This window comes from Tachysurus vachellii, chromosome 5 (assembly GCF_030014155.1).
Source record: "Tachysurus vachellii isolate PV-2020 chromosome 5, HZAU_Pvac_v1, whole genome shotgun sequence".
Lineage (NCBI taxonomy): Eukaryota > Metazoa > Chordata > Actinopteri > Siluriformes > Bagridae > Tachysurus > Tachysurus vachellii.
The window spans coordinates 28,152,871-28,175,487 of record NC_083464.1 but is presented as its reverse complement, the minus strand read 5'-3'; the positions used below and the strand labels follow the sequence as shown (position 1 = coordinate 28,175,487).

General features: G+C 40.3%; 2 protein-coding genes across 5 annotated transcripts in view; both read right to left on the bottom strand.

Annotated features, from left to right (window-relative positions):
- Positions 1-679: 679 nt before the first annotated feature.
- Positions 680-5,378, bottom strand: malsu1 (mitochondrial assembly of ribosomal large subunit 1). Its single transcript, XM_060871003.1, has 4 exons — positions 5,114-5,378; positions 3,935-4,107; positions 3,714-3,795; positions 680-3,064 (listed from the first exon to the last, which is right to left on the bottom strand). The coding sequence occupies exons 1-4, from the start codon at positions 5,340-5,342 to the stop codon at positions 2,904-2,906; spliced, it is 645 nt and encodes a 214-aa protein (XP_060726986.1). The 5' UTR covers positions 5,343-5,378; the 3' UTR covers positions 680-2,903.
- Positions 5,379-9,026: 3,648 nt separating this feature from the next.
- spag1b (sperm associated antigen 1b) overlaps positions 9,027-22,617 on the bottom strand; it is a 16,887-nt gene continuing 3,296 nt past the window's right edge. For 3 of the 4 annotated variants that reach the window (XM_060870946.1, XM_060870947.1, XM_060870945.1), the window contains exons 3-26: positions 22,469-22,617; positions 22,261-22,359; positions 21,987-22,060; positions 21,718-21,830; positions 21,326-21,431; positions 21,007-21,137; positions 20,710-20,816; positions 20,389-20,530; positions 19,902-20,150; positions 19,711-19,810; positions 19,020-19,169; positions 18,584-18,881; positions 18,301-18,461; positions 17,968-18,080; positions 17,561-17,666; positions 17,278-17,408; positions 12,309-12,415; positions 12,002-12,143; positions 11,515-11,763; positions 11,326-11,425; positions 10,736-10,885; positions 10,318-10,615; positions 9,825-10,187; positions 9,027-9,626 (exon numbers count right to left, since the gene is read on the bottom strand). The exon at positions 22,469-22,617 is cut by the window's right edge and continues 11 nt beyond it. In XM_060870946.1, coding sequence (XP_060726929.1) covers positions 9,498-9,626; positions 9,825-10,187; positions 10,318-10,615; positions 10,736-10,885; positions 11,326-11,425; positions 11,515-11,763; positions 12,002-12,143; positions 12,309-12,415; positions 17,278-17,408; positions 17,561-17,666; positions 17,968-18,080; positions 18,301-18,461; positions 18,584-18,881; positions 19,020-19,169; positions 19,711-19,810; positions 19,902-20,150; positions 20,389-20,530; positions 20,710-20,816; positions 21,007-21,137; positions 21,326-21,431; positions 21,718-21,830; positions 21,987-22,060; positions 22,261-22,359; positions 22,469-22,617 — 3,767 coding nt within the window. In that variant the 3' untranslated portion in view covers positions 9,027-9,497. The remainder of the gene's footprint in view (positions 9,627-9,824; positions 10,188-10,317; positions 10,616-10,735; positions 10,886-11,325; positions 11,426-11,514; positions 11,764-12,001; positions 12,144-12,308; positions 12,416-17,277; positions 17,409-17,560; positions 17,667-17,967; positions 18,081-18,300; positions 18,462-18,583; positions 18,882-19,019; positions 19,170-19,710; positions 19,811-19,901; positions 20,151-20,388; positions 20,531-20,709; positions 20,817-21,006; positions 21,138-21,325; positions 21,432-21,717; positions 21,831-21,986; positions 22,061-22,260; positions 22,360-22,468) is intronic. The other variant, XM_060870949.1, reaches the window with a different exon arrangement.

Below are 22,617 nucleotides of genomic sequence, written 5' to 3'. Positions count from 1 at the left end.
TCTAGCACCCACTACACTACAAATATCCAAGAGGGAACTAATCAACTCAGGAAACGAAGAAACTTAGTGGTCTCTAAGAAATTCGACAAAATTTAGACAAAAAAACAACCTTCAGAGAAATATTTCTGCTTACACACACACACACACAGAGAGAGTTAGAGAAGATCAAGGACAATGAGAGGAAGACTGTGTCCATGACAGAAGCCAGAAACACAAGGTCTGTCTCTCACACACAAGAGAATGCAGCCAGTACTTCAGACAGCACACAAATGACTCAGACAAACCCTCAGTGTAACACCAAGAGCTTTAAAACTTACTGTAATAACTACTACCTCATTAACCTCAGTGACATCCTGCTTGGTAGAACACACTGTGTGTGTATGAGACCAACCTTTGCCTGCAAAACAGTATCGGTTCTTCCAGTCAAACCTACACACAGTTTTTTTAGGAACTCTGCAGGTCTGTGCTGATGTCACTGCTGAATATCTTCAGAGGTTTGAAAACCACAATTAAAATCTATATTTTTCAAAGCATTCTTACGTTACAGCATTTTTATTTACACTTGAACACTATAATTTGTGCATATAAAAATAAAGCATGTAAAGTTGTGCTCAAAATGAATCGCACCCTTGAGTTTTATAATACTTTCATATATTAAATATGTGACAAACAAGAAATATGGCATTTCATGGGTTTTTATTGACAAATATTCAAAAATGACCATGTTCAAAATTATTCATACTCTTTATATTACAATGTATCAGTAATCAATAGATTATTATATACAAGATCATTGTTCTTAATGACGCAAACACTTCTTGTAGGTCTCTACCAGATTTCTACAGACCTGCTCTGGAGTGTTTTCCCACTCTTCCTTCACAAAAGCATCTATTTGTTGGAGATTGGAAGGCTTCCTAGCCCTGGCCCGATCTTCAACTTTCTCCACACATTCTCAAATGGGTTTAGGTCAGGGATCTGACATGACCACTCCAGAACATTTATGTTGTTGTCCCTGAACCATTGCTTGACCACCTGGGTTGTATGCTTTGGGTCATTATCCTGCTGGTACCATATGTCCAATTTTCTGGCAGGTTTTCAGGTTTTCCAGGTTCCAGGTTTTCATCAAGAATCTCAGGATAGTCCTACTTTTTCATGATACCATCTATCTTAACAGGGTTACCTGTACCATCCCCATAGCAGGAAATGACCTCTACCGTTCTTGACCAATGGGATGGTATTTTCAGGCTTCATCTTTCATACACAAAAAATATGTAACATATGTCTAAAGAGCACCAGTTTAGTATCATTTGACCAGAGGATGGATGACCAGAAGTTCAGATCTCTAGCTGGGTAACCCCTTGCAAATCTCTGTGTCTCTGGGTAAGGAGTGGTGTCTTTCTGGGGTGATGTCCATGGCGACCACCTCAATGCAGAATTCGCTGAATGGTACCGTATCCCTTGCTTGGTTTAGGGTGTCTATTAGAGCTTTGGTGGTAACAGGGAAGTATTTGTGTGCATCACAGCGGATCTTTCTAGCGACTCTAGAAGATACTTTGTACTTCCTGCCAAGCCCATCCAGGTTTTTGACAGTGTTGAACATCTTGAACTTCTTGATGATACAGGGACATCCAGTTCTTTTGAAATGGCCTTGTAGCCTTTGCCCCCACTATGGGCATTGACAACACATGTAAGAAGATGATGACTGAGTTCTTTCTTCCTGGCCATAGTGACAGTGACTGAGAATAATATTTTGCCCCCTTAATAATACTTAATACTTTAAGGGCAGGTGTTACTATTTAACATAATTAGGGCTTAATTGGTGAAACTGATTATAGTCCCTGGAGTGTGAAACTATGTGTACTTTCACAAAAGAAGGAATTTTTTCTGATATTTGGAATAGGGTATGATTAATTTTTAATGAATCTCTGATCTACAATGGAAGTTTCACCAAAGTAGTTTTTATAAATGAAAAATGATCAAAGGGATATGAATAATTTTGAGCACAACTGTATATGTCTCTGAAATGGAATAAACCCAAAACCTCAATCTCATCAAATGCTGTTACATATATTGTGGTGGCTTCAGTGAGCCCTCAGTGAGTACTGGTCAGTGAGCTGCACTGGACAAGAAACAAACTGGGGTTTACAGAGATTAAAGGACTGGGAACCATCAAAGAGGAGGAGCTGGAGGTGGTACAGGTAATCCAGGTATATATATGTCAATATGTCAACCTGAGCTGCAGACCAGACAAGTCGAACAACAACACACTGTACAGGAAACGTCAGAGAAAGCATTCTTCATTGAGTCTCAGGTCCCTCTGTGCAGACTACTTGGGTTGATCTTTCTGAAGATGAGGTCTGAGCATCATCACCACAGCACCTCCATAAGCTCCATCACCGCACTGACTCTGAATTCAATAGAGACTCTCACATGGAGCTTCTCCTGAGCACCTGAATTCTTTCACAAACACAGCTCTGTGGTGACTCTACACCTCGTCTCGACAGAACACCAGAATTTGTTCACATCCATAAACACACACACACACACACACACACACACACACACACACACACACGCGCTCCTCTGAGCTGTGATGGAGCTGCTGCTACTTGTGTTTTTCATGTCTAAGACTGAAGTTAATCAGAAATGAATCTCTGGTGAACTGAGTCGTTTTTATTGATCAGTGTGGGAGATGTTCAGTAACATTGCCATGTAAATAAACATCTTATTTCTCTACAGACAGGTGTATAAACTGGGTTCTTCCATCCAACTTTCATATGTTAGTGTGTATATTATAGTGTGTTTATAGTATACTATAAACTTCCAATCAGAGAAAAAATGTGCGCGAGTGTGTGTGTGTGTAAGTATGAAGTCAGGAGGCAGCGTGTGTGGGAGTGTGTGTGTCAGTCAGTGTGTGTGTGTGTGTGTGTAAGTATGAAGTCAGGAGGCAGTGTGTGTGGTGGTGTGTTGTTGGTCAGTTGTTCATAGCTCCGCAGCGTCCACAGCATCTCCAACTGGAATTTTTCTCTTGTCTCCGGTAGCATAAAGTGGACCACCATCGACCCTGAGCACGCACACACAAATACACACAAGATTGAAGATCAATTATATAATATTATAATCATATTAGAGATAACATCTCAGACACATTAATTATAATTATTGTATACAATAGATTTCTTCTCCCTCTTTAACTTTCAGACATTTCCTCCTCGGCTACAGAAACTTTCAAGCCTCTTAAATGTCCTTCTCTCTACTCCTAACACTTTTTAAACTTAGGAGCTCTTTTAAGGGTTAAGATAATTTTTATGGAACTTTTCTTGTTTCGCTATAATGTTAAGGGAAAACGCTCACATTTCTAATAATTTCCTTCAAATTTGTCACTAGGAGAAACTCTTTACACAGTTCTTATTATCTGACTGACTAATGTTTATTTTAAACCTGTGTAACACTAAAGGTGCTACTGTATTTTTAGTATTTATATAGAGTTCATAATGGATTTTAGAAAAGACCTGTTTACATTCTATATTCTATTATTGTTGCTTTTGCTATAAGAAATTAATTGGGGTCCTGTTATTGAAATGTGATTTGTTGATGCCAGGAATAAGTATGATACAAAAAATATTCCAAACCCATCACTATATACACAAATATATGTATATAGAAAAGTCCTGTAATTCTAAACCATTCATTGTTCACTGTTCACTACTCACCAAAATCAATACACATCCAGTCATCACAGTCCTGTCCCTCTATGTGTGAGTGTGGATCGCTGTCTCTTCTCAGGAACTTATACTGAAACACAGGAACTAAGCACTCAATCGATCATATATGTGTACACATCCCCACACGCACACACAGGGTCATATATGAGTCAGCAGAGTTAGTAATAGGAGTCTGTATGGCTCTCTGATGTGTGTAAATGTGTGTTTACCACTTTAATGGCGTACTGTGACATAGCTCTCAGGTGGCGAGTTGAAGAGCCGCTCACTACGATGAAGTACTCAGTGTATTTCAGCTCATCTGGGACTCGGATCACACAGATGTCCAATCCATTTTCCTCCCGCAGGAGAGACACCAACACATCAAGGTTAAACACAGCTCCACCTAAACACACACACTTTTAGCATGTCTGCTGCTTTTGTTGATGTCAGGATTTTGTTGCCCTGATTCTGAGCATATTCTTATGATTCTTCTTCTTATTATTATTATTGTTGTTGTTAGTATTGCTATTATTATTATGAGTGTTATTAATTTGTTATTGTTGTTGTTAATTATTATTATTGTGATTATTATTATTATTATTATTATTGTAATTATTATTATTATGATTGTGATTATTATTATTATTATTATTGTGATTATTATTATTATTATTATTATTGTTGTTGTTGTGGTGATTATTATTATGGGGGGCACGGTGGCTTAGTGGTTAGCACGTTCGCCTCACACCTCCAGGGTTGGGGGTTCGATTCCCGCCTCCGCCTCGTGTGTGTGGAGTTTGCATGTTCTCCCTGTGCCCTGGGGGTTTCCTCCGGGTACTCCAGGTTTCCTCCCCCGGTCCAAAGACATGCAGGGTAGGTTGACTGGCATCTCTGGAAAAATTGTCCGTAGTGTGTGATTGCATGAGTGAATGAGAGTGTGTGTGTGTGCCCTGTGATGGGTTGGCACTCCGTCCAGGGTGTATCCTGCCTTGATGCCCGATGACGCCTGAGATAGGCACAGGCTCCCCGTGACCCGAGATAGTTCGGATAAGCGGTAGAAAATGAGTGAGTGAGTGAGTGATTATTATTATTATTATTGTGATTATTGTGACTCTGAGCTGCTCTACAGATGCACGGATTGGTGTTTAGACTGTTTGGGTGGTTTTCCAGCTGTGTGGATTAAATGATGTTTCAGTGTGTTTGTGTTTCTTATAACTATGAAGTGGCCTCGTCTTGTTTATTTCATATAAATCTAATTTCATCCTAATTTAAAGGTGTAGTGTCTTTCACACCAACATGACATTTCCTTCTATAAAACAGTAGAATCTGTAGTTATAAGTAAGCAGAAGTCTGACATCATTAGTCAGTCTCTTACACATTAACACATGATCTCTTTAATGTTTACTCACCATGTTGATGTCGTTCCGGTGTGTATGAAGCTCGCGCTGTCAACTCTGCGTCACTTCCGTCCGTGGTACGAAACAGAGTACGAGACAGGGCACGCGCTCTCCTCGGGTACGGAGAATAGTGGGCGGCGTTGTGTGTGTTAATAAATGTGTGTAATCCAGATGCTCTGTAATTAACACTTGTGTTAAATAACCGTCTGAGAAAACATCTACCACATCCTAGCGCCGCCATTACTGTGTCCTGTACGGGCAGGTTTCTGTCCTTATTTCCGCTTCCGGGTTATCCGAGAATAGTGATCTTATCTTTAAATAGTGAATTTAGTGAATCTAAAAACCCGGTATTTATTATTATTATTATTATTATTATTATTATTATAATTATTATTATTATTATTATTATTATTATTATTATTATTATTATTATTATTATTGGTGTTATTATTATTATTATTATTATTATTGTTGTTTTTAATTATTGTTATTGTTGTTAAATTCAAATGCAGTAAAATGATACGACATGCAGTAAAATGCTTTAAGTTTTTGCATATCCCAGGTTATTATGAACCTGGGGTCAGAGCTCAGGGTCAGCCATAGTACGATGAGGTTAAGGGCCTTGCTCAAGGACCCAACGTTGACGTCTCAGCAGCTTGTGGGCTTGAACCCCGACCTTCTGATCAGTAACCCAAACCACTGAACCATCACGTCCCATTATTGTTGTTGTTGTTGTTAGTATCGTTATTGTTGTTATTATTATTGTTGTTGTTATTATTGTTAATATTCTTATTGTTAATATTCTTATTATTGTTATTATTATTGTTGTTGCTGTTATTATTATTATTTTTTTTGTTGTTATTGTTATTATTATTATTATTAATATTATTATTATTATTATTATTATCAACAACAATAATAATACTTAAAGTTTCAGTGTAAAACTCCTCCATATCCAGAAGTCAAACATGATCATCATTTCATCCAACATTCACCTACATTAACTGATATTAACTCAAAGCAATGAAGATCACAATATTCATGAAAGTTATCAGTAGTTCTCAGAGTTCTTCACCTGACTGAGTTTAACCTGAACACTATAAATGACGTGTGGATCACCAGTCAGACTGTGAGCTCCATCAGAGTAAATCATGGTGACCAACTTAGTGTCTAGATGAAGTCAGGCTTTGTGCATGTCTGCAATCTAAATGGAGCCGGTGTGTGTTCACTGCTGTGTGTGTGCACTTTGGATGGGTTAAATGCAGAGAACAAATTCTGAGTATGGGTCGCCGTATGTCACGTCACGAGTGATTTGATAGGCCTTATTTAAATGGATGAGGAAGGCAATCTTGAGCTGCTGACTGATTACATTTCTCATCCCAGATCATCCTATTTATCCACTGCACTGCAAATATTTTAATGAATTAAAAAGGTAGTGTGAAAATTTACTCAACTGATTGATTTTTTGTTCATACAAACTTCATATCTTAAAACAAAAACATTGTAAATTGCTTCCATCCAACACCAACTTCACATCAAAATACTATTTGGCTACTTTTTGGCATACAAAATACTGTACTTAATATATAAGACCAGAAGAATAAAAATTGCTCATGTTTATCATTTTAGCAAGTAGGCTATGTTTATGGATAGTGAGGTTTGCTCCATGGTCTACAGTTACTTGGTTATGGAAAAAACTTGCACAGATGTTGTTCAACATGTACAGAATTACAAAAATATACCAATTTCAATATATTATCAATTTGAAATATTAAAAGTGTACACAAGGTATTTAAACTGCTTACAGGTGGATACTGGATATAATCTAGTCATCCAAGTCCAGTCCCTGAAGGATCAACTGGTGAAGTCTAAGGTAGAGGTTTGTATTTCATAAATATGACAAGATTGTGTTCAGCCATAAGTTCCACACAGAGGTGAAATACATCCTCATCACAAAGGTAGTCCTTAGATAAACGGATTGTAGATTGCAGAGTCTTCTCTGCAAATGGATAGTTTTGTTTGATCTAATGGAAAGAAGAAATTCTGCACTTTATATAAACTGGGAACAGCAGACATTACAGAAGGTAATGACGTGGTGGACATGTGGGTTGTGAGTTGGCCGTATTCTGTAAAAACCTGGCTAAAGTCATTTTTTTTTTATTATTATTATTATTATTATTATTATTATTATTATTATTATTATTATTTATTCATTTATTTTTATTATTATATAAATCATTATATATAAATAAACATTTGGTGACACTATCACAATGATATATCTTATATTGACTGAGTAAGGCCATGTCAAAAAGTTTGATCAAACTTCCTCTCAAAAAATCATGTTTTTGAGAAACTCCAATTTTAAAACAAGCCGATATTTAACACTGAAGCACAACTGAACCATAATTTTCCAGTCTATGTGTCATATACCACACAAAAGCTGAGATTCTCCCATTTTCAGTGATATGTGACGAATTTAGCTGTTCCTGAAATTTCGACAATGGAGTGGTGGAAAGCTTTACATCCCAGAAAGCCCTCATGTCTGTGTCACCTTCTGGTTCTAGCCTTTTAGTTATGCTGTCATAGCTAGTTTTTCCAGAGTCCCTGTCTGCACTTAATTTACATTGTCCATCACCTGATTAATATCATACCTAACAATTTTCTCCTCTCTCTCTCTTTCTCTCTCTCTCTGTTGAGATATATATGCCACTCCCAAGCTCCCACTGTTTCGAGTTCAATTTGGTTTAGATCCTATTTTTCTGATTGATTGATTGATTGATTGATTGATTGATTGATCTGGTGAATCTTCCAGTTTATTGCCAGTTAATTATGGGGTCCCTCAAGGATCAGTTCTATTACCTCTGCTTTTCTCAATATACATTCTTTCCTTAGGAAACATCATTAGAAGGCATGGGATTAGTTTCCATTTTAGGCTGACAGTACTCAGCTATATATCTCATCAAAACCAGATGAAACATCTAAATTGTCTAAATTAATTGAATGTGTTTTAGAGATTAAAGATTGGATGACCTGTAATTTTGTGTTGTGAAACTGTGATAAGAGAGAAATACTACTTATCGGCCCAAAAACCAGTACACAGAAGCTCCCACACTTCAACATCCATTTAGAGGGATGTACTGTTGCTAGTAGCTCAACAGTGAAAGACCTGGGTGTTATATTAGACAGGAACTTGTCTTTTGAAAATCATATCTCCCATATTACAAAAACATCCTTCTTCCACCTTAGAAATATTGCCAATCTAAGAAACATCCTATTTTTATCTGATGCTGAGAAGCTAGTTCATGCATTCATAACCTCAAACTGTTGTATTGCATTACTAGGTGGTTGTCCTGCATCTTTAATAAATAGGCTACAGTTAGTCCAAAATGAGCTGCCAGACTTTTGGTGAGGATCCTGAGACATCTAGAGACTTACCAGCTCCAGCTGGACTTCACAAAATATTCGAACATACTAAAGAGGAGATGCCAACTACATGTTGTCTTTGAGGACACTAACCTCCTAATCAATACAATACAATTGTATTGATGAGTATATTTATAATCACACCCTCCAGTGTCACCCACATGAGGATGGGTTCCCTTTTGAGCCTGGTTCCTCGCAAGGTTTCTTCCTTTGCCATCTAAGGGAGTTTTTCCTCATCACAGTCACCTCAGACTTGCTCATTGGGGATGAATACAAACATTTAATATAGCTAATATTAATTGAATTTTTGTATTATATTAATCTTTATATTAACTTTTTGTTTTATGTTTATGTTTTGTAAAGCTGCTTTGAGACAATATCCATCATTAAAAGCGCTATACAAAGAAATTTGAATTTAGAATTCTGAGATTTAAAGTCAGAAATCCTGATATAAAGTCACAATTCAAAGAAATAAAGTCACAATTCTGAGATATAGTTGCATATATCTTTTTATTTTTTAAAACAAGGCAAAAACAAGCTTCCATATGCAGCAGATGTAAATGAAGGAGAAATAAACAAAATCGAATGCTGCACAAAAACTAACAGTGCATAAAATCCAATGTTATTAGTCATCTTTGACATACCCAAGACTGTAATAAAAGATAAAAAAAATCCAGTTCACTTTATTTTATATTAAAAATGTCATTTTGTGTGTATTTTTATGCACATTTTGACATCAATGTGCATAAAAAAAATGTGAAAAAATATTAATCTTATATATTTATACTTCTGAAGTTTTTGTCCACAAACATCATGAAAGGGTAGTATTTTTAAAGTGTCCTCAAGGGCTACGAGCCTTGCTCAGGGACCCAGTGATGGCAGATTGAAGAACCTGGGATTCAAACTCATGACCTTCCAATCAGGAGTCCAACAACTTAACCACTGAGCTACCACATCCCACCTATATATGTTATATGAACTTCTTAGCCAGGCTGTTAATGTTCTCATGTGTGAGCTCATCCGACTCCACGGCACGCAAACACTCAAACAACTGTGTGATCTGTCTCTTCTCATCGGAGTCCATCAGCATCAGAACCACCTACAGGTATAGGCGTGCGCACACACACACACACACACACACGCACACACACACGCACACACGCACACACGCACACACGCACACACGCACACACAGCCATTGTTAAGTGACTCAACATTATAAATGTGGTACAGTGTTGTTCATATAATCAGGATTGTGTTTGTTCTCACTGGGTAATGTGTGTGTGTGTAAACTCACTGTGAATCTGTCGATGGTGTGCAGGTGTGTGAGAAGACGATAAACCAGGCCTGGCTCAGTGGTCAGGATGTGTTTGTGTAGTGTGTGTATGATGAAGCTAAGTGTGTCTGTGTCCAGATGCAAGCTGATGTATTGAGGGAGAGTTTGAGGTGACACGCTCCTCAGAAGCTGGGCGCAGGCCACCAGGTCACCACGGCAACGGGCCACTTTTAAGGCCTGCCTAAACTCCAAGACACTGGCTAAACAGGAGGTCTTGATATAATTAACATCTATTTCATCAGTAGCGGCAGCAGCACCACCTTTATCTTTATCCGCAATGCCTTTATCACCATCTTCATCTTCATCAGTAACATCACTCTCCACCTGCATACAAACACAGACACACACACAAACAGAGATACGAGTGTATACCTGGACTATGAGTGTATACCTGGATCTATCGATTAATCGCTCAAATACACACCAACACACACACACACACACACAAACACACCTCCGCTATTTTGATACACCTGCGTATTTGGGATGGACCACCAGTGGGAGGAGTCTCTGTATGCACCAGTACCTCTACTGTGGGTGGACACTGTCTGGTGGGTGAAATCTTCATGGTAGGTGGAGTTCCTGTATTAGGTGGAGTTTTCATAGTGGGCACAGGGTGTGTGATGGGTGTGGTTTGTGATGTGGGCAGAGTCTCTGTACAATCATGTTGAATTGACATTGGGACAAATGGAAGCTCTGGGAGTTTTGTTCTCCAATCTGGACCATCCAGTTCCATTAGCACCTTAGTAAGCCTACATATAATCACACACACACACTGAACATGTGCTCAAAATCATACACAATGTGAAGCATCAACTTCATTTCCACCAGGCTGTAATTAAGATTTCCTGTGACGTGTGTGTGTTTGTTACCTGTTGACATGCTGTTGTACAATGTGTGAATTGTTTATTTGTTGTACAGTTCTGTAATCCACATAAGCCAGTCGAAAATTTTCCAGTGCCTCAAATGCCATCGCTCGCCTCAAAAAAGCTTTCACACTATACGGCTTCAAATGTAGAGCTCTGATACACACACACACACACACACACACACACACACACACACACACACACACACACACACACACACACACACACACACACACACACACACACACACATACACACACACACACACACACACACACACACACACAGTTTATGGTTGTTTATGGATGAGGGGATATAGTGTTTAGAATTGTTCACTATAATTGTTCACTATAATGTTCACTATACCAGTGTTCATGGTGTAAGATATGTGGTGTAGGGTTTAGGGTGAAGTGTTTAGGGTGTAGGGTTTAGGGTGTAGGGTTTAGGGTTTAGGGTGTAGTGTTTAGGGTGTAGGGTTTAGGGTTTAGGATGTAGGGTGTAGGGTTTAGGGTTTAGGATGTAGGGTGTAGGGTTTAGGGTTTAGGATGTAGGGTGTAGGGTTTAGGGTTTAGGGTGTAAGGAATACTGCTCACCGGCAGCAGTCTGACACACACTCAGAACACTGTCCCATCTTCAGGAAGCATGCAGCTCTGTTACAGTACAGAACAAACATGTCATCCTTACTGTACACACCTGCAGACAAACACACACACACAGAGGGTCAGTGCTCCTGTAAGTTATACACTGTGTGTGTGTGTCTGTGTGTGTGTGTATGTATATACCTAATCGTGTAAGTGTTGTGATGCTGTGTGTGTATTTCTCAGCTGCCTCTCCATATTGTCCTTTCCTGTACAGATCATTTCCCTCAAGCTTCACTGCTGCGGTGTCCACACACTGTTTCACTCCATCTGTCCATCTCTCTGTCTGTCTCTCTATCTCTCCATCTACCTTTACTTCTGCCTGTCTCGTTGTCTCTCCATCCATCTGTTCTTCTGTTTCCGGGTATTTGTCCACTCGTTCACTTTCAGCATCTGAGAGAAAAAGAGACAGACAGACTGGTTGTACACTACAGTTGTTCATTTAGGACACTTCCCCTAAACATCAGAGCTCAGTCCTGAAACCTGCCTGGCTACAGGAGGGCAACCAATGTGGCCAGTCACAATTCACCAGTGGGCTGAGACAAAGGGAACATGACACAACAAACACTCTGTCACACACATACACACACAGAAAGTGCAAGTTAGATGGTCAGTGTTTTGATGACATCACCTGTCTCTCCATTTGTCTCTTCATCCTTTTCCTCACCCACTTCTTCAATCAGAAGCTTCTTGCCATTTCTTGGCTGCTTTGGTGGGCATGATTTGTGTGGCAGCTCTGTATTTATCTTCTCATTCACTTCCTGCAGGAGTTTCTGTTCATACAATTACACACACAATGTTGTAGAGGTGGATGGAGTAGTAAGACCTTGCTTAAAGATCATGTTGGTTAAATGGCTAGATGATGCGTGTGTGTGTGTGTGTGTTTTTGTCTGTGCCATAATAAATAGATGACGTGTATGTGTGTGTATCTTTTCTACCTGTGCTGTGACGTTGTGAGGTTCAGAATGAAGAACACTTGTGATGTCATCATGTGCTTCCTGTAACTTTCCCAGATGTTTGTATGCAGTTGCACGACGCAGCAGAGCTGCAAAACACACACAAACACAGAGTACAGTATGTAGCTACAGACATGACTGCTACCCCACCACACATCTCCAATCATCACCTGGTATCCTTCACCATCACTCTCCCTATCCTACCTAAAACTACCTCTCACTCCTTCGCTCTTACCTGCCACAACCTCCACTCTATCTCCAATTCTTCTGTAGCTTCTGCCACTCTTTCTTCTCTTCCTGATACTGAGTCCTCTTCCTCACTACCCTTGGACTCAGCAACAGATTCCTCTCCTCTCTTTCCTCAACCATGGACTTTCTCTGCCCTCTGTTCACTAAACCCAAGAAAGCTTCTTGTTCTGCTCCTTGGCTTTCAGATGTGTTGCACAACAATCGAAGAGAGCTAAGATCATCCGAGAGAATGTGGATGAAATCACAACTTGATGCAAATCTTGATTCTTACCATACACTCCAGGCCAAGTTCTCCTCAGATGTGACTTATGCCAAGATTTCCTTCTACAAGGAAAAGCTTGAAGCTTCGGCACAAGACCCTCGGAAGCTCCACAACATCATCTCTTCTCTTTGCTTCTTTCTACCATGAAAAGATTGAGGAAATTTGCCGGACCTTCACTTCTGCTTCGACTGCACTTACATCTTACAGTCTGGATTCCCCTATACCTCCGTTGTCGTATTTCTCAACTGTAGCAGCAGAAGAGATTTTACAACTCATACAGTCTTGCAATCATAACACCTGCCCATTGGATCCACTCCCTTCCACTATGCTCCAGACCATCTCGCAAGACCTTCTGCCCTTCATTACCACTATCATCAATAGATCCATAGCATCTGCTCAGGTACCAACTACTTTCAAGAGAGCAAGGGTTATTCCCATCCTAAACAAACCTGCTCTGGATCCATCAGACATCAGTAACTACAGACCGGTATCACTTCTCTCGTTTCAAAAGTTCTTGAACGCATTGTCTATAATCAACTGTCTGTCTATCTCTCACAGAACAATCTCCAAGATCCCAACCAGTCTGGCTTTAAAGCAGCTTATTCCACAGAGACAGCCCTTTTGGATGTCTCTGGGAAACGACATGTTGCTAGATCAGCCAAACTGTCATCCGTCCTTATCCTCCTTGACATTTCAGCAGCGTTTCATACGGTCAACCACAAGACTCTCTTGTCCACCCTCAGGAGTCTTTGGATTTGTGGATCAGCTTGGGAATGGTTTGCTTCCTACCTGGAAGGATGTTCATATCAGGTAACATAGAGGGGAGTGGCATCTGCTTCACACAGACTCTCCATTGGTGTCCCACAGGGCTCAGTACTTGGTCCTCTTCTTTTCTCCCTGTATACTCACTCTCATGGTGAAGGTGTTTCCTCACATGGGTTCTTTTACCACTGCTATGCTGATGATACACAACTTATCTTCTCTTTCCCACCCTCAGATACCACAGCTTCTGTACGAATCTCAGCATGTCTGGCAGAAATATCATCATGGATGACTGCTCATCAGTTAAAGCTCAATCCTAGTAAAACTGAACTGCTGTTCATCCTAGGTGATTCATCCCCAGGTCATGATCTTGCAATATCCCTATATAACAATCTGATCTCCCCTTCAGTCACAGTTCGCAACCTTGGGGAGTTAACAATCATGTTGCTAATGTGACTTGCTCACGTCGGTTCCTTCTCTACAACATTAGAAGGATTCGGCCATTTTTGTCCACACAGGCTGCTCAGGTACTTGTTCAGTCTCTTGTCATTTCTAGACTGGACTACTGAAATGCACTGCTGGCAGGTCTACCTATGAATGCGATTCATCCAGCAGGTAAACCTGTGTCGCCCGATTACATTTCGGAATATTAAGAACATTGATTTGCCTACTTTTGCTGATGAACTTGCCATCTTCTCCAGTAAATCTGATTTCTCTACTGTTGATGAACTGGTAAAATATTACGATGATGGACTGAGCATGATTTTAGATGAATTCGCACCTGTGAAAACTCGAACTGTTTCATTTGTACATTCAGCTCCTTGGTTTACACCTGAACTGCGTGAACTTAAAACTAAAGGCCGTAGGTTAGAGCGGCTATACGTCAGGTCTGGCCTTACTGTTCATAAAGAAATGTATACTGAACATATTCAAAATTATAAAAATGCACTGACTAAAGCTAAATCCGATTACTACTCCAACATAATTGGAGTTAGCAATGAGAACTCTAGGTCTCTTTTCTTGGTGGTAAACAATATTCTGAAACCACCTGATTCTTTGCCATCTGATATGTATTCTACTGACCTATGTGATCGCTTCTTGACTTTTTTTATATCTAAGGTTGAGAATGTACATCGGCAATTACCTACTGGTACCCTTCACAATGATTCTTGTCAGTCTATCACTCACACACCTCCTCACTCTGTTTTCTCTAATTTTACTCTGCCAACTATCTCAGAGATAGTAGGTCTGATAGGTAAATCTAAATCTTCGACTTGTCAGTTAGACCCTCTGCCAACTCCTTTAGTAAAAGCTTGTTTACCAGCCCTTTTGCCGTTGATTATCAAAATTGTTCATGCTTCACTTGGTTCTGGTTTTGTACCTCCATCTCTTAAATCTGCTATTATCACACCCATACTTAAGAAACCAGGGGGTGATCCATTCAATTTTGAAAATTTTCGTCCTATTTCAAACTTACCATTTATCTCTAAGGTAGTTGAAAAGTGTATTGCAACTTAAATTCATGAACATCTGTCCAACAATAACTTGTATGAAACAACTTGTTTTCGTCCCCACCACAGCACTGAGACTGCTCTTGTCAGAATAACTAATGATCTACTGTTGGCAGCTGACTCTGGGCTTTTAACTATACTTGTCCTTCTAGACTTGAGTGCTGCCTTTGATACTATCTCACATAACATACTTATTGACAGATTAGTTTCCATTGGTATTACTGGCACTGTTCTGTCTTGGTTTAGGTCATATCTATCTGGGCGCAGTCAGCGTATTCAATTAAAAGGTTTTAGTTCAAGAACATCTACAGTCATCACTGGTGTTCCACAGGGATCTGTTTTGGGCCCACTTCTTTTCACTATATATATGCTTCCTCTTGGTCTTAAGGAAATATGGTACTAATTTTCACTGCTATGCGGATGACACCCAACTCTACCTGTCTGCCAAACCCACTGGTTCTTTCCCTCCGCCGTCTTTGTCAAGCTGTTTAGCTGAAATTAAAGACTGGCTCTCAGCGAACTTTCTGAAAGTAAATGGCAATAAAACTGAGGCTCTGCTTGTTGGCACTAGATCAGTTGTGTCTAAATCTAACTGTTTCTCTTTACATATTGACAATACTGCAATCTGTCCTTCCTCTCAGGTTAAAAGTTTGGGTGTCATCTTGGATAGCACACTATCTTTTAAAGCTCAAATTAATAATATAACACGGATTGCATACTTCCATTTGCGCAACATTAATCGTCTCCGTCCCTTTCTTTCAAATAATAATACTGCAATTCTCATTCACGCACTAGTCACTTCACGTATAGACTACTGTACTGCTCTTCTTACAGGCATTCCTTCCAAATTGCTGCATAAGCTTCAACTGGTTCAGAATTCTGCAGCTCGTGTTCTCTCTAGAACACCTTATACTGATCACATTTCTCCGGTTCTCCAGCAATTGCATTGGCTTCCAGTAAAATATAGAGTTCAGTTTAAAATCCTGCTACTCACTTATAAGGCACTTCATAATCTTGCACCACAATACCTTACTCAACTTCTCCAGGTTTACACTCCTTCACGTGCACTCAGATCTTCATCTTCAATTTCTCTTGTGGTACCTCGGATTCAACTTACTACTATGGGTGCCAGATCTTTTAGTTATGTTGCCCCCCGCCTATGGAGTTCTCTTCCCCTCGATGTTCGCAATAGCGAGTGCTTGCTGACTTTTAAAACGCGTCTTAAGACTTATCTTTTTATACAGGCTTTCTTATAACATGTTTTATTGAGACTTAAATGCACTTTATATATATATATATGCTGTTTGTTTAAGTGTTTTGTCTTATGTAATGACCTGTATATTGCTTGTAAGGTGACCTTGGGTGTTCTGAAAGGCGCCATGAAATAAAATGCATTATTATTATTATTATTATTATTATTATTATTATTATCCTCTGCAAATGATCCAAAATGCAACTGCACGGCTTGTTTTCAACCTGCCTAAGTTCTCGCATACCAACCCGCTGCTGCGATCCCTCCACTGGCATCTGGAAGCTGCATTCTTCAGATTCAAAACACTGATGCTGGCCTACAAAACCAAAATGGACCAGCTCCCTCTTACCTCAAAGCCCTCACAGTGCACCCCACACCCTTAGATCTACCAGCACTGCTCAACTGGTTTCACCATCTCTCAGGGTAAGAGGCAAGTATACTACAAGACTCTTTTCTGTTCTGGCACCAAGGTGGTGGAATGAACTTCCCCTAGGGGTCCAGACAGCTGAGTCACTGGCTATTTTCAAACGACGGTTGAAGACCTGCTTATTCATGAAACACTTCAACTAGCACTTCCTTCCCTGTTTGCATATATGTTTATAAAAACCAAAAAAAAACAAAAACTTTGAACAATGTTTTAGACTCATGGTATCTTAAGTATGTAACCTAGTGAACCAGAGTTAATGTATCCAATGATAGAGACTTAAGCACTTCTGTATATTGCTCTTGATAAGGGGGTCTGCCAAATGCTGTAAATGTAAATTAGTAAAATGATAGAATTAGGTGACATTGCTGTTTGAGCAGTGATAGTGGGTTAAAGTGATGTTTACAATGTAAGGTGGGCGAAAGAGTTAGATAAGATGAGATCAAGGTAAGATCAGAGTGATCAGGTGAGATCAGGTGAAGGACTCTCACCTTTATAGTTGTGTCTTTCAATGTTCAGCACAGCATCACAGTCTTTTAATGCATCAGTCCAGCGCTGAAGTTTAATCTCAGCATGAGCTCGGTTATTAAATCCAGCTACTGTGGGCAAGATATCCAGACTCCTGCACATACCCAGGTACACACACACATACACACACACACACACACAAACACACATAATAATAGCAGAGATTGTCATGTGTTGTAGCCCATGGTATATTATAATTCATTAAAGTTTTCTGTGTGTGTGTGTGTGTGTTGTATGAGATCTGACCTGGTGTAGTAGACTACAGCCTCATCCCAATCCCTCGCTCTAAAGGCCTCATTTCCTTTCTCCTTCTCTCGAGTGGCTAACACACATTTCTCCTGCTGTGTCAGAGCTAAAATAAAAAAAATATCAACATTAATAATATAAATAATATATAAAAGAACATAAAACAGGACATGCTTAGGCATCAAATATGAAATGGTTCTCTATTTTCTACACCATATTTCCTATTCCTGCTGCAGCGCTTAATGGGAACTCCTCATTTCTTTGGTAACACACTGTAAAGCATTGTGTGATTTCACCAACACTGCACTGAAAAGTCTGCAAAATGAAGAGTACATACAATGGCATAACTGTGTGTGTGTGTGTGTGTGTGTGTGTGTGTGTGTGTGTGTGTGTGAGACAATACTCACCTGAGGTGTCGATGTGGTGTGTGATGTTTGTGTGAGCGGATTTTATCACAGCAGGGGCGTCGTTCGTATTTATGTCCTCATCTATCTTAGCACACTCTTTATCAACATCAAACCTGCAGTACAATAATAATGAAGCATAAGTACATGGTACATACACACACATACACACACACAAAACACACACTCTGTCTCTCACTCTCTCTCTTTCGCTCTCTCTCTCAGACACACACACACTCTCTCTCTCATACTCTCTCTATATCTGTCTTATCTATCTCACACACACACACACACACACACACACACACACACACACACACACACACACACACACACCTGTCCCAGTCATTGTTTGCAGGTGGAACAGCACATCTGTTGGCTAAACCGGAGGTCTTGACATAATTAACGTCTATTTCATCAGCAGCTGCAGCAGCACCATCTTCATCTTTATCATCAATGCCTTCATCACCATCTTCATCAGTAACATCTCTCTCCACCTGCGTGTGCATACGAACACACACACACAAACAGAGATACGAGTGTATAACTGGACTATGAGTGTGTAGCTGGATTTATTGATTAATCGATCAAGCCAACACATACGCACACATAAACACACCTCTGCTATGTTGATACACCTGCGTGTTTGGGATGGACCACCAGTGGGAGGAGTCTCTGTATGCACCAGTACCTCTACTGTGGGTGCACACTGTCTGGTGGGTGAAATCTTCATGGTAGGTGGAGTTCCTGTATTAGGTGGAGTTTTCATAGTGGGCACAGGGTGTGTGATGGGTGTGGTTTGTGATGTGGGCAGAGTCTCTGTACAATCATGTCGAATTGACATTGGGACAAATGGAAGCTCTGGGAGTTTTGTTCTCCAATCTGGACCATCCAGTTCCATTAGCACCTTAGTAAGCCTACATATAATCACACACACACACACACACACACACACACACAGAACATGTGCTCAAAATTATACATAATCAACTGCATCAACTTCATTTCCACCAGGCTGTAATTAAGATTTCCTGTGACGTGTGTGTGTTTGTTACCTGTTGACATGCTGTTGTACAATGTGTGAATTGTTTATTTGTTGTACAGTTCTGTAATCCACATAAGCCAGTCGAAACATTTCCAGTGCCTCAAATGCCATCGCTCGCCTCAAAAGAGCTTTCACACTATACGGCTTCAAATGTAGAGCTCTGATACACACACACACACACACACACACACAGGATCATGGCTTATGGTTGTTTATGGAGTAGGGAATAGAGTGGTTAGATTTATTAACTATAACCCAGGGTACAGGGTGTAAGATATGTGGTGTAGAGTGTAGTGTTTAGGATATAGGATATGGGATGTGATGTAGTGTTTAGGGTGTAGTGTCTAGGGTGTAGTGTTTAGGGTATAGTGTTTAGGGTGTAGTGTTTAGGCTGTAGTGTTTCAGGTGTAGGGTTTATGGTGAGGTTTTTAGGGTATAGGGTGTAGTGTTTAGGGTGTAGTGTTTAGAATGTATGTAGGGTGTAGTGTTTAGGGTGTAGTGTTTAGGGTGTAGGGTTTAGGGTGTAGTGATTAGGGTGAAGTGTTTAGGTGTAGGGTTTAGGGTGTAGTGTTTAGGGTGTAGTGATTAGGGTGTAGTGATTAAGGTGTAGTGATTAAGGTGTATTGATTAAGGTGTAGTGATTAAGGTGTAGTGATTAGGGTGTAGGGTTTAGGGTTTAGGGTGTAAGGAATACTGCTCACCGGCAGCAGTCTGACACACACTCAGAACACTGTCCCATCTTCAGGAAGCATGCAGCTCTGTTACAGTACAGAACAAACATGTCATCCTTACTGTACACACCTGCAGACAAACACACACACACACAGAGGGTCAGTGCTCCTGTAAGTTATACACTGTGTGTGTGTGTCTGTTTGTGTGTGTATGTATATACCTAATCGTGTAAGTGTTGTGATGCTGTGTGTGTATTTCTCAGCTGCCTCTCCATATTGTCCTTTCCTGTACAGATCATTTCCCTCAAGCTTCACTGCTGCGGTGTCCACACACTGTTTCACTCCATCTGTCCATCTCTCTGTCTGTCTCTCTATCTCTCCATCTACCTTTATTTCTGCCTGTCTCGCTGTCTCTCCATCCATCTGTTCTTCTGTTTCCGGGTATTTGTCCACTCGTTCACTTTCAGCATCTGAGAGAAAAAGAGACAGACAGACTGGTTGTACACTACAGTTGTTCATTTAGGACACTTCCCCTAAACATCAGAGCTCAGTCCTGAAACCTGCCTGGCTACAGGAGGGCAACCAATGTGGCCAGTCACAATTCACCAGTGGGCTGAGACAAAGGGAACATGACACAACAAACACTCTGTCACACACATACACACACAGAAAGTGCAAGTTAGATGGTCAGTGTTTTGATGACATCACCTGTCTCTCCATTTGTCTCTTCATCCTTTTCCTCATCCACTTCTTCAATCAGAAGCTTCTTGCCATTTCTTGGCTGCTTTGGTGGGCATGATTTGTGTGGCAGCTCTGTATTTATCTTCTCATTCACTTCCTGCAGGAGTTTCTGTTCATACAATTACACACACAATGTTGTAGAGGTGGATGGAGTAGTAAGACATTGCTTAAAGATCATGTTGGTTAAATGGCTAGATGATGCGTGTGTGTGTGTGTGTGTGTGTTTGTGTTCTTGTCTGTGCCGTAATGGATAGATGACGTGTGTATGTATGTGTGTATCTTTTCTACCTGTGCTGTGACATTGTGAGGTTCAGAATGAAGAACACTTGTGATGTCATCATGTGCTTCCTGTAGCTTTCCCAAATGTTTGGATACAGTCGCACGACGCAGCAGAGCTACAACACACACACGCACACACACACGCACACACACACAATAAAATCATAGAATTAGGTGACGTTGCTGTATGAGCAGTGATAGTGGGTTAAAGTGATGTTTACAATGTAAGGTGGGCGAAAGAGTTAGATAAGATGAGATCAAGGTAAGATCAGAGTGATCAGGTGAGATCAGGTGAAGGACTCTCACCTTTATAGTTGTGTCTTTCAATGTTCAGCACAGCATCACAGTCTTTTAATGCATCAGTCCAGCGCTGAAGTTTAATCTCAGCCTGAGCTCGGTTATTAAATCCAGCTACTGTGGGCAAGATATCCAGACTCCTGCACATACCCAGGTACACACACATACACACACACACACACACACACACACACACACACACACACACACACACACACACACACATACACACATAATAATTGCAGAGATTGTCATGTGTTGTAGCCCATGGTATATTATAATTCATTAAAGTTTTCTGTGTGTGTGTGTGTGTTGTATGAGATCTGACCTGGTGTAGTAGACTACAGCCTCATCCCAATCCCTCGCTCTAAAGGCCTCATTTCCTTTCTCCTTCTCTCGAGTGGCTAACACACATTTCTCCTGCTGTGTCAGAACTAAAATAAAAAAAATCAACATTAATAATATAAATAATATATAAAAGAACATAAAACAGGACATGCTTAGGCATCAAATATGAAATGGTTCTCTATTTTCTACACCATATTTCCTATTCCTGCTGCAGCGCTTAATGGGAACTCCTCATTTCTTTGGTAACACACTGTAAAGCATTGTGTGATTTCACCAACCCTGCACTGAAAAGTCTGCAAAATGAAGAGTACATACAATGGCATACTGTGTGTGTGCGTGTGTGTGTGTGTGTGTGTGTGAGACAATACTCACCTGAGGTGTCGATGTGGTGTGTGATGTTTGTGTGAGCGGATTTTATCACAGCAGGGGCGTCGTTGCTATTTATGTCCTCATCTATCTTAGCACACTCTTTATCAACATCAAACCTGCAGTACAATAATAATGAAGCATAAGTACATGGTACATACACACACATACACACACACACACACACACACACACACACTCTGTCTCTCACTCTCTCCCTTTCACTCAGACACACACACACTCTCTCTTTATCTATCTATCTTTCACACACACACCTGTCCCAGTCACTATATGCACGTGGAACAGCACATCGTTTACTGCTCGCAGTGGCTGTGGTGTTTGGTGGTCTCTGTGGATAATTCAGAATTAATATCACACACACAAACACACAATAAAGCAAGCCCTACATAAGTACCATGGACAGAGACACTGTGGGCAGAATGAAGTGTAACTTGATGATTAACACTATTTAGTGTGAAAATAAACTAACGTTTTTGGTTCTGTACAGTGTAACACAAGGCTTGTGTGTATATGAGTGTTTGTGTGTACCTGTAGGGTGAAGTTGCGTACAGGAGGTAGTGTGTCAAGGTTGAAGGTGGGTGACTGCATGAGCTGCTGCTCTCTCTCTGTGATCTCCCTCTGCCAGGTCTGGGGAGGACACACACACAATCCAAATCATCACACTTGCTTACTTACTCCATATGTGTTACATACATCATGAAGTAAAGGTAACAATGTAATGATACACCTGTCATACCTGTAAGTCATCAGTGATGTGTTTCCACTCATCTGTAGAAAAGGATGCAGCGGTAGCTGGAAATGTGTCCTTCCTAAGAGCGCGATGTCTCGGTTCTAATGTCTCAATGCGCTTCTCACAGAAATCTGTCAGCTGTGGATATGTCCCCT

Excerpts from the sequence above, each read along its gene's own strand:
- malsu1 (XM_060871003.1), bottom strand. The coding sequence starts at position 5,342 with ATGGCGGCGCTAGGATGTGGTAGATGTTTTCTCAGACGGTTATTTAAC. Across the intron at positions 4,108-5,113 it reads ACCGGAACGACATCAACATG|GTGGAGCTGTGTTTAACCTT; the intron begins GTGAGTAAACAT and ends GTGTGTGTTTAG. Across the intron at positions 3,796-3,934 it reads CACAGTACGCCATTAAAGTG|TATAAGTTCCTGAGAAGAGA; the intron begins GTAAACACACAT and ends CCTGTGTTTCAG.